The sequence below is a fragment of the Neomonachus schauinslandi genome, chromosome 16 (assembly GCF_002201575.2).
Source record: "Neomonachus schauinslandi chromosome 16, ASM220157v2, whole genome shotgun sequence".
Taxonomy (NCBI): Eukaryota; Metazoa; Chordata; class Mammalia; order Carnivora; family Phocidae; genus Neomonachus; species Neomonachus schauinslandi.
In genome coordinates, this window is record NC_058418.1 from 55,023,184 (window position 1) to 55,033,608 (window position 10,425).

General features: G+C 52.9%; 1 protein-coding gene across 1 annotated transcript in view; it reads right to left on the reverse strand.

The window, feature by feature from the left end:
• Positions 1-8,988, reverse strand: part of KCNG4 (potassium voltage-gated channel modifier subfamily G member 4) — an 11,493-nt gene extending 2,505 nt beyond the window's left edge. The window contains exon 1 of the mRNA XM_021702578.1: positions 8,236-8,988. Coding sequence (XP_021558253.1) covers positions 8,236-8,988 — 753 coding nt within the window. The remainder of the gene's footprint in view (positions 1-8,235) is intronic.
• Between the last annotated feature and the right edge of the window lie 1,437 nt (positions 8,989-10,425).

Consider the following 10,425-nt stretch of genomic DNA (forward strand, 5'->3'; position numbering starts at 1 on the left):
TATATATATATATATATATATACTATGTATATATATATATATATATATATACATAGTATATCTATATACTATGTGTATATATATATATATATATATATATATATATATATATATATATATGATGGATGAGTGAATGAATGACCAAAGCCAGTTGCCTGAGTGCAAAGCAAGGTGTTGACAACTGCAGATTTCTTTGGATTAAAAACCTCTGAAATGGAAAAAGAAATTATTTCCAGTGCCAGGGCCCACAGGAATCCTGAACTGAAATGAAATGCTCTTTATGTCTGGCCGCTGGAGGAAGAGAAACGGGTGTTCTGTCCCCATCTCAATGTGCCTGTCTGTGTCTGTGACATGGGTTCAAATCCCACACTTCCACTTACTCTGCAGACCCATTGTCCCCCCTGGACTTGTGGTTCTCTACCCTGGGAGATGGGTGGTGAATGGAAACGAGGACTGTGGCTGTCCATGTGCCGCGATCCGCCGGTTACAGACACAGCCTGCCCGGTCAGTATAAGGGCAACAATACCCTTCTCCTCTTGCTGGATTTTACAGGAAGGGGAAGAACCTCCAACACAGGAGGTCTTTGCCACGACCACCTGGGGTTTGCTTCAGCATCCTGGAGAGCTCAGGAATTTTGGACCCTGACTCCCCAGTCCTGCTGTAGACTCGCTCTGTGACCTTGCAGGAATCACTGCCCCTCTCTGTGCTTCCGTTTCCAATGAAGAGGTTGGAACAGAACCGGTATTTCTCAAAGCTGATTCAGCACACCCCACATCAGAATCCCCCAGAGTGCTTGTTATAAATGCAGATTCTTGAGCTCTCATCACAAAATCAAGGGGCCCAGGAATCTGCATTTTGGCAAGCCCTCCGGTTGACTCAGAGGCGCCCGGGAGGTTTTTCAGACTCTGGGCCAGATTGTCCCTACAAGGCCACTCTTGTCACTGACATTCTGGGAGTTTTCCCCTTGGCTTAAGACTTCCAGTAGCCTGGGAATAACCTTTCCAGACCAGTGACCCAGAGGTAGGGCAGGCTCTGTGGGTCCTCCCTCTGCCTCCGTGCGGGCATTTGGCTATTCAAGACATGCACCACCCACCTCCCTCCAGCCTGGCCTGCCGGCCACCTCCCTGCACTTGCAGCAAGCCCTCTGCTGCATCACCACCCGGCACCACTCTGCTCAAATCCTGCAACCACTGTCCCAGCCCTGGTCCTCCGAGAAATGCGTTCATGGCGGGGATGGATGGGGCCTGAGCCAAGCAAAGAATCCCCAGGCCAGCCATAGTTGAAGAAAAATAGGAGGGAAATTAAAAACTGACTTTTTCCCTCTCTGCGAAGCTTCTGGTGGTGTTTTGTTGGTAGGGTGAACAACTAATTCTGGTTTGCCCACAACTTTCCTGCTTTGAGCACAGAGAGTCCCAGGTCGCCAGAGCCCCTCGGTCCTGTGCAAACCCGGATGGGTGTCACCCTCCTGGTGGGCCTTGTACCTGGAGGAAAGAGGTCTGCTCTGATTGCTCCATGTAGTGAAGAATGTGAGTCAGGTCTATGACGACCAGGGGTGAGCAATGCCACACTGTGGGGGCTCCCACACAGCATGGGGGGGACACGACAGCCTGACGCAGAAGGAGATGCACTCTGTGTTTCCATTGATGTGACACTCAAGATAGTGAACAAAATCACCAAAACAGCTGGGAGTATAAAGACAGAAAGTCCTAAGTGTTGGTGAGCCCGTGGAGAAGTTAGAACCCCCAGCATTCTGGTGGGAATGTAAGTGGTGCAGATGCTGCGGAAAACAGGTTGGTGGTTCCTCAAAAGTTGAACACACGTGGGGCGCCCGGGTGGCATGGTCGAGTAAGCGCCCGACTCTTGGTTTCACCTAAGGTCATGATCTCAGCACGGAGTCTGCTTATGATTCTCTCGCCCTCTCTCTCTGACCCTCCCCAAATAAATAAATCTTAAAAAAAGTTTTTTTTTTTTTAAATTAAACACACGTTTTCCATATGACCCAGCAATTCTACACTTGGGTATATACTGGCAAGAACTGAAAACATCCATCCACTCGAAAACTTGTCCATGAATGTCCACAACAGTAGCCAAATGTGGAGTCGACATAAATCCCCATCAGATGACGAATGAATAACCAAATGTGCTCTATCCACATGATGGAATATTTTTCAGCCCTAAAAATGACCGATACGCGCTACAGCATGGATGAACCTTGACAACCTTCTCCGTGAAAGGCCAGATGCTGCATGGTTCCTTTTTTAGAAATGTCCAGAGAAGGCAACCCGTGGGGACAGAAGAACATGGATGGTTTCAGAGGCTGGGAGGATGGGGGAGAATGGGGAGCACCTGGAAGCAGGGGCAGGGTTGTTTGCGGGAGGATGAAAATGCTCTGGGACAGAAGTGATGGTCGCACAAATGTACCAGCGATGTGAGCACGTTAAAAGGGTGCCTATTAGGATGTGAATTATGTCTTAATAAACAAGAAGCCAGGGCCCGAGCCTGAGCTGGCCAGGTCAGCTGGGTGAGGCACTGAGGGGTCCCACAACTTTGCCCCAAACCCTACCTCAAACCTTGAGAGCAGGGTGGCTCTGAAGGGCTCTGGGGTCAGAGGATGGGCAGGGCTTTCAGAGGGCAAGGCCACGGGCCCTGGGGGCCCATATGGACCGGCTGTCCCACGGATGCTGCTGGTACAAAAAGGGCCAGTTCCAGCAATTCCACCCGGGAGGGACTTGGGGCCAAGGTCTTGACCTTGGAGTTTTCCTCACACCCTGGGACCTTGGAAATAGGGCCCGAATCGGCCACTTCCCACATCCTGGTAGCTCAGTGCTGGTCCCCAACCGCTCAGCAGCTCAGGCCTTCTCCTTTCTGCCTGTCACTTCGTGCCGTGGCCCTGGCCTCTGGTCCAGGGCTGTCTCCTCTCCCTGCTGACTCATTCCTCTTCCCGGCTTCTCCTTTCCCCGGGAGCCAGTTTTCTCTGCCCTCTCTTCCCTCCATTCTGCCCCTTCCTACCCCTCTCTGTCCTCTCCCTCCCAGCCGCCCTGCTCCCCAGCCCTGGGACACAGAGGCTCTGGAAGTGTGGGCAGGAGGGGCTGGGCACGGAGACAGGGACGTGTGGCGAAGCAGGAAGAACAGGTAAACTACCGTGAGTCAGGAAAAGTGGGTCCCGTCCCGGAAATGGGGACTACTTCTTGCTGGCCTGGATATAGGGAGACTAAGCTGAAGGGGAAAAAAAAAAACAACCCCAAACCAAAAAGCCAGGTTAAGAAGAATTCCCTGGAGCAATCACCAAATACCACTGAACACAGGGAAGCTACTGAGAGTGAGGCAGTTCTTTATGGAGCTGATTCATGATCCAAGAAAGGCGCAGGGGAGAGAAGGACATCGTTCCAGCGAGGGGCCCCTCTAGTTCCACCTGGTCTTTAAAAAATCTCTCGGGCACCTGGGTGGCTCAGTTGGTTGAGCGACTGCCTTCGGCTCAGGTCATGATCCTGGAGTCCCGGGATCGAGTCCCGCATCGGGCTCCCTGCTCAACGGGGAGTCTGCTTCTCCCTCTGACCCTCCTCCCTCTCGTGCTCTCTGTCTCTCATTCTCTCTGTCTCAAATAAATAAATAAAAAATAAAATCTTAAAAAAAAAAAAAATCTCTCTTGCCTTCCTTCCCCGGGCCCCTATCGAGATGGTGAAACCACAGACGGGAGGGAAAGCACTTTGCACGGCTGTCATCAGTGCGCATCTCCCACAGCAAGGTCCCCAAACGCCCCCAGCAAACCTCTGGGGCAGGACTAGAATCTAAAGTGGAGGAGAAAGGAGTGAAGGCTGAGCTGGCGGGGGGAGGGCAGTTTGAGCCTGTCCTTGCCTCCCCTGGGTCTCCGGCGCAGAGGAGGCCCCCGGGAAAGGTCTGCTGAACGCACGACTGAATGAAGAAAGAAACAGAGAAGACATCTGAGCAAATGGCTGCTGACCTGGCTGCTGACCAGGCCTCTGGTGTTTGGGTTCCAGGGGCCGGGAGAGGCGATGAGCAAAGTGGACGAGCAGGTGGAGGGCCAAGTTGGAAGGGGGTGAGCTGAGTCCCAAAGGCTGCATAAACACGGCCAGTGATGGCTTCGTGCTGGCAGGCGCAAGACGGATAGGACCGTTGAGTCCTCAGCACCAGCATCTGAGTAAGGTGAGGAAACAGAAGCACAGAGCAAGAGAGGGGCTCGTCCAAGGGCGGAGCCCCAGAGTGGCGGTGCTGGGATCTGAACTCTGCACTAGGGAGCTAGAGATTCTGGCTCCTCGCCGTGGTGCACTCCTGCCGGAGCCGCTGAGGATCTGCGGAGCAGCAGAGAGGAAGGGAGGGGTCAAGAGAGATGGGGCAGGTGTTCAGTCCAAGCGGCAGTGACCTTCGGCCTCCCCCCGAGGGAAGGGGGCGCCCTGACCAGCAGAGCTGCCCAGCCAGGGCCGGGGCCACATGGAAAGGGTGCTGGGGATGAATGGCGGGGTGACAGTCATAACAGAGGACGCAGGCAGAGGGAGGCACGGAAATGGCAGCACTCACCCCTGGATGATGGGATAAACAAACTGGCGTGTAGAGACGGGACCTATTACTGGGCCATAAGAAGGATGGAGCACTGGCCCAGGCTACAGTGTGGATGGGCCCTGCAAACACCACGCTGAGTGACACAAGCCAGCCCCCAAAAGGCCACATGTGTGTGATCCCATTCGCACACCGTGTCTGGAATAGGGAAATACACGGAGGCGGAAAGCAGAGCGGTGGTTGCCCGGGGCTGGGGGAGAGGGACGGGGAGTGAGTGCTAGTGGGGATGGGGTTTTATTTTGGAGTAGTGGAAATGTTTTGGAACTTGATAAAGGCGGAGGCTGCGCAACATTGTCAATGTACTGAGTGCTACCGAACTGTCCGCTTTTCTGCGGTTAATTTTATGTTATGTGAATTTCACCTCAATTACAAAACAGGGAACAAGGATGGGCAGAATAAGAGCTCCGGGAAGGTTAAGAAATTTGTCTGACTGTCTCCAGCACCTAGAAGAATGTCGTTTGTAGGCACTCAGTAGCTTGTTGAATGAAGGGAAGGGTGAATGCTGTGATCGCCTGTCAGCTAGGACCTAACAAGTGAATGCTGTTGGGACTGACATGTGCTAAGGGCTTCTCACGCATCAGCATTGTTCCTACTGCTTTATGCAAATTACTCTTTTAGTCGTCATCATAACCCCATGGGGAGAGGGCTGGGAGCATCCCCATTTTCCAGGTGACGAAACTAAGGCTCACAGAGGTTAAGTGACTCTCCTGAGAATAACACTGAGTTCATGAGCAGTGAGGCCAAGATTCAAACCCAGAGGACCTGCACTCTGGCCCTCCTGCTGGACAGGGATGTGCTTCTCAAACCCTGGCGGCCTCAGAAATGCCAAGTGCTGCTGAGCTGAGTGTCCAGATAAGAGGCAGAGCAGCCCAGCACTGAAAGCTGGTGTTGTGTGGTCCTAAGGAGACAGGTTTTAGAACCAACTGGTAGGTGAGCTCAAACCCCAGCTCTGCCATATAACTCACTGTGAGCTTTAGAAAGGGATAAAACTTGCCCGAGTCTCAGTTTCCTCGCCTGTAAAATGGGGGTGGTAGTAGTACCCGCTTCCCAAGCTGTTGCAAGGACTACGTCCATCCATCAAATGCCAGCCTCGTGAAGGGCATGTAATAAGCCCCTCCCTTTGGGGATGAGCTCTTTCCTCCCTTTGGGGATGAGCTCTTCCAAGGAAACCAGAAAAGGCTGGATGCACCTGGGAGGTGCTTAAGAATTTGGCATGGTCCTTCCTGTCTACACCGCCTCCTCCCTCCCCTATTTTAATTTACCAACCTCCAGTGCAGACCCTTCTCCCCAGCTGCCAAGTTTACTCCATGGGAAGTCACTGGAAGAAGGTAGAAGAAAAAGCAAAAGGAAAGCTGTCTCTGCCAACCAGTGTGGCACCGTGTCTGATGGGGGAGGTCTGTGGGTCCCAGCCCTGGCGTGTCTGTCCGCCCACGTGGCATTGATTCATCTGAGCAGATGCTGCTGGGCCCCCAGGCCGACACGGCCCCCAGGTCTCCTAGCTGGGCCTGCCCCCAGAAGCATTTGGCCAGCTGAACATCCCCAAGGGCAAATTCGAAATATCGGACACGCTTGGTGCTGGAGAGAACATTGTCTTTTTATGTAAATGAAAGACACAGTCTTGAAAAAGTGAAGACCGCCTCCCCAGCCTCCTGGCTCTCTGAATTACCATCTAAACAGTTTTTTTAAGGGCAGCGTCTCCCAGCCTCTCTCCAGGCAGCAAGCACACACGAAGGTGGTTTCCACAAGGTGAAAACGCAGAGATGCACCCCGGGCGTGGGCATGGCCCCTTTTATCCTAGGGGCAATCGGCAGCCTGGCTCCTGAGCCCAGACTTGGGGCTGCTGGTCCTGCGGGCCTCCCAGCGACCTCTGATTTGATCTCCTGGGTCCCCTGTCAAACCAAGCCTGGGTTCAAATCTTGGGTAATTTTCAGAGCATTAGGTTTTGAAAAGACCTTGTCCCTCTGCACAGTCTAAATCCTGGCTTCTGGGAAATCCCCGAGGAACAGGTTTATGGAAATCGAGGGGTCCTTCCTCAGCAGCTGGGATCAAGGGCACGCTTCTGAGGGCAGGGGACCGAAGCCACTTATTTTGTCCTAATTTTTTACTGCAGTGTCCAAGTGTAAATATTTCTGTGAACAAGCAGGCTCTTAAGTCACATGATTTGGTGCTAAAGGATAAAACAACGTCTGGATGTTTGGAGCTATAGTCCTCGCCCTTAGGGAAAAAAAGCTGTTCGAAAGTCGAAAGTCGAAACGTTTTGGTTGGTTTGCTTTAGGACAAAACATTTATAGGTTGCACAAGATACATTTTATTCAATAAATATTTATTGAGAGCCTACCCTGTGTAAGGCAGGGGCTGGCTCTCCATCTAAGTCCCTTCTTTCTGGAAAGTTCTCTGATCCTACCATATTGCCCTGGGATATATCCTTAAGGGAAGGGAACTTCTGTGGACTGACAACGATTATGGGCCATACACAGGGTTCATTATCTTATATATGTGTTCTATTTATCAGCTCCCTCCGTCTGCCATAATGTAAGTTCCATAATTAAGGTGATGGGGAGCAATGGAGGAACGTAGAGCAGGACAGGAGCAACATTTTCAAGTAGGAAACAAATCCAGTTCTCAGTTCGAAGCTCTCCAGTAAACTTCCCAATGAAATATTAAGCTTTTATCTCATTTCTCAGACTCCCTGGCCCCTGAGGGTCTCCCACAACTTCCTGGAAAAAGAGTGCAGGAGTGGGCAAGAAAACCTTTCTTCTGTTGCTTCCTGGGGCAGAGTCACTTAGAAGTTAACTCATCTCTGAGTTCCCCATGCAGTGAGACTGACTGGGAGGCTCAGGAGCCAAGTAACCAGCAGGAATCTTGGCCCTCATCTGCATCTTTGCTCTGTTAACTCCAAGAAAGCTAAAGGCCCTGTGCCTCACTTTCTCCACCTGAACATGGAGCGGGGATGCCCACGAGAACGTTGGCTCAAGAAGGCAGAGATTTGAGCCAGGAACAGTGCATGGCACAGAGTAGCTGCTCAATAAACACACACTGAGTGTGTGAACGCTTACCGCAATATTACCCATTTTACAGAGGAAGAACCTGAGGTTCAGAGGGGTGAAGCAATTTGCCCGTGGTCACAGAGCTGGGAGACGCAAGCCAGGCCTGCCTGGCGCATGAGCACCAGGGGTAGCTTTGTTAATACCGAGTCCTCTATGAGGCAGAGCCACCTTATGACTTTTGCGGGCCCTCGGTCTTTTCCTCCAAAAAAAAAAAAAAATTAAAATTAAAAATTATCTTTCACAACTGCACTGATCTAAAAACGCATCCAGGGCGCCTGGGTGGCTCAGTCCTCAAGCGTCTGCCTTCGGCTCAGGTCATGATCCCAGGGTCCTGGGATCGAGCCCCGCATCGGGCTCCCTGCTCAGCAGGAAGCCTGCTTCTCCCTCTCCTACTCCCCCTGCTTGTGTTCCTGCTCTCGCTATGTCTCTCTCTGTCAAATAAATGAATAAAAAATCTTTAAAAAAAAAAATAAAGTAAAATAAAAACGCATCCAATCCACGTTAGACAACAATCTCTTTTTCTGTTGTTTTAAAAGCTACTTAGACGTTTTCACAGGCCCTAAGTCTCGGGGGCCCTGGGCCCGGCCTTGGGGGAGGTTCGGGGGCCACTCACCTTGTCCTCCTCGGCCCTCAGGTCGGGCATGGTGCTCACGCACAAGCTGACCGCGGTGGTGGCCACGAAGAGGATAGACAGACAAGCGAAGACCTTGCCCGGGAGCCCCGAGCGCGGGTTTTCCACGGTCTCGCGCAGCCAGTGCATGAAGACCCCCCAGCGAGAGGGGTCCCCCGCGGGGCGCCGCGCCTCCCGCAGCAGCGGCAGCGTCTCCCCGCCGCCGTGCAGCTCGGCCAGTCCCTCCAGCTTGCGGAGCAGCTCGCCCAGGCAGCACTTCTCCAGGCGGGCCTCCTCGATGCCCCAGTAGACCAGCTCTTCCCGGAAGGACAGCACGCACATCTCCCGCAGCAGGGCCAGCCTGCCGGCCGCCAGGAAGCTCACGATCATGCCGAAGGCACTGGGGCTCCGGTCGAAGAAGAACTCCTGCTTGTCCTCATCATAGTCGTCGCAGAGCTGCGCGATCTCCTCGTGGTTTCGGCACAACTTGAGCTTGCTCAGGCGGCTCAGCGGAAACTCGTCCAGCGTGCTCCAGGGCAGGACGTACCGCCTGCCCCCGACGTTGACCAGGATCTCCTCCTTCAGGTCGGCGGCCGGGGAGGCGTCCAGGGCGCCCACCTTGCGGGCCCTGCGGTAGTACCGCCCCTTGGCAGAGGACGGCGGCAGGCGGCCGGGCAGGAGCTGACTCAGGGGGCTGCAGGAGCCCCGGTGGCGGTGTCCGGGAGGCAGGCCCCTGGCTCTGAAGGGCATGGGCATCGCCGGAGATGTCCTAAAACGGGGCGGGGGGGTGGGTAGGAGAAGAGAGGGCAAGACAACGGGGAAAAAATTCACTCTCTTTCACTTTGCTGCAACTGCATCTGTATCCTTCATTTTTCACCTCTTCCACCCAACACAGATTTACTGAGCACCCATTATGCGCCTGGGATCTATCCGTGACCAAAAAGAGGATGGCATCCCTTCCCTGGTCAGAGCTGTGCCACTCCCAGGCTCTGTGGTCTTGGGCATGTGGCCTAACCTCTCTGATCTCAACTTCATTCATGCCAATGACAAGACTTGTACCAATCTTACAAGGTACGGTTGGTAAAATAGAGCTTAGCAGTGTAGGAGTTTCTCAAGTTCACTGCCAGGTTCCGATCCCTTAGGGACTGCCGGCCCGGGTGGATTACTCAGCCCCTCTGAGCCCTTTGCTTCATCTGTACAGGCTGGGGTAGTTTGGGAATCCACCTCACTGGGCACGGTGAAGGTTACATGTGGTAATATACATGAAGCGTTTATTTGGAACACTTCTAGATGCTTCTGAGGTGCCAGGCACCAATCTACATGCTTCCCCTATATTAACTCACCCCAACACCTCCATGAGGTAAACATCAGTGTCCCTACTTCACAGATGAGGAAACTGAGTCACGGAAAGGTTAAGTAACAAGGAATGTGACAGTGCTTGGCACAGCGTCTGGCTCTCCGGAGCAGCTCCACAATGATCTTATTTCCTCCCTCCTTTGGAGGACTTTGCTGTCCCCCATGTTCACGGGGTGCTTGCCTCAGCCACCCTTGCCGTGTAACCTTGAGCCAGTTACTCCCCCTCTCTGGGCCTCGGTCTTGTTATCTGCAAAGTGAAGGGGCTCTAATGCTCTCTCCATTTCAGACCTATTTGAGGCACTTGAGTGAGAATAAGAGTTTTAGATTTAGCCCATGCATTTAAGCCCCTGTCCTCCTCGGCACCCTGCAACCATTTCCTACGCTTTTCATTCCAGCAGAGCTGTTTCCAGAGCATCTATTATAACCTTACATTCCAATAGGCACTCCAATCAACGGAAGAACTCGGCAGCTGAATGGAAATAAAAGTTCCTCTCAATTTCAGAGCCAGTTGGATTCCGGCAGGCAGCAAAGAGGTGAATCACAGCCCGTGCATTTCACGCTCGCTCACCACGCAGCGTTCTGGTACTCCGCATGCATGACTTCCTTTACAACGTATGGCCAGAGGAGGAGGAGCAGCCTGCAGAGAGAAGACTGTTTTGAAATCTGGGGAGTCCCTCCCGAGTGTTCTCATCTTCCGAGTGCAAGCCCCCAGACCCAGAGAGCTGAAGTGACTCCCCCAAGGTCACACAGCGAATCCAAATCCAACCCAGGACTCTGTCTCCCAGCCTGAGGCTCTTTCTAGAACACGCCCCCCCCCCAAAAAAAACACCCTCTGCC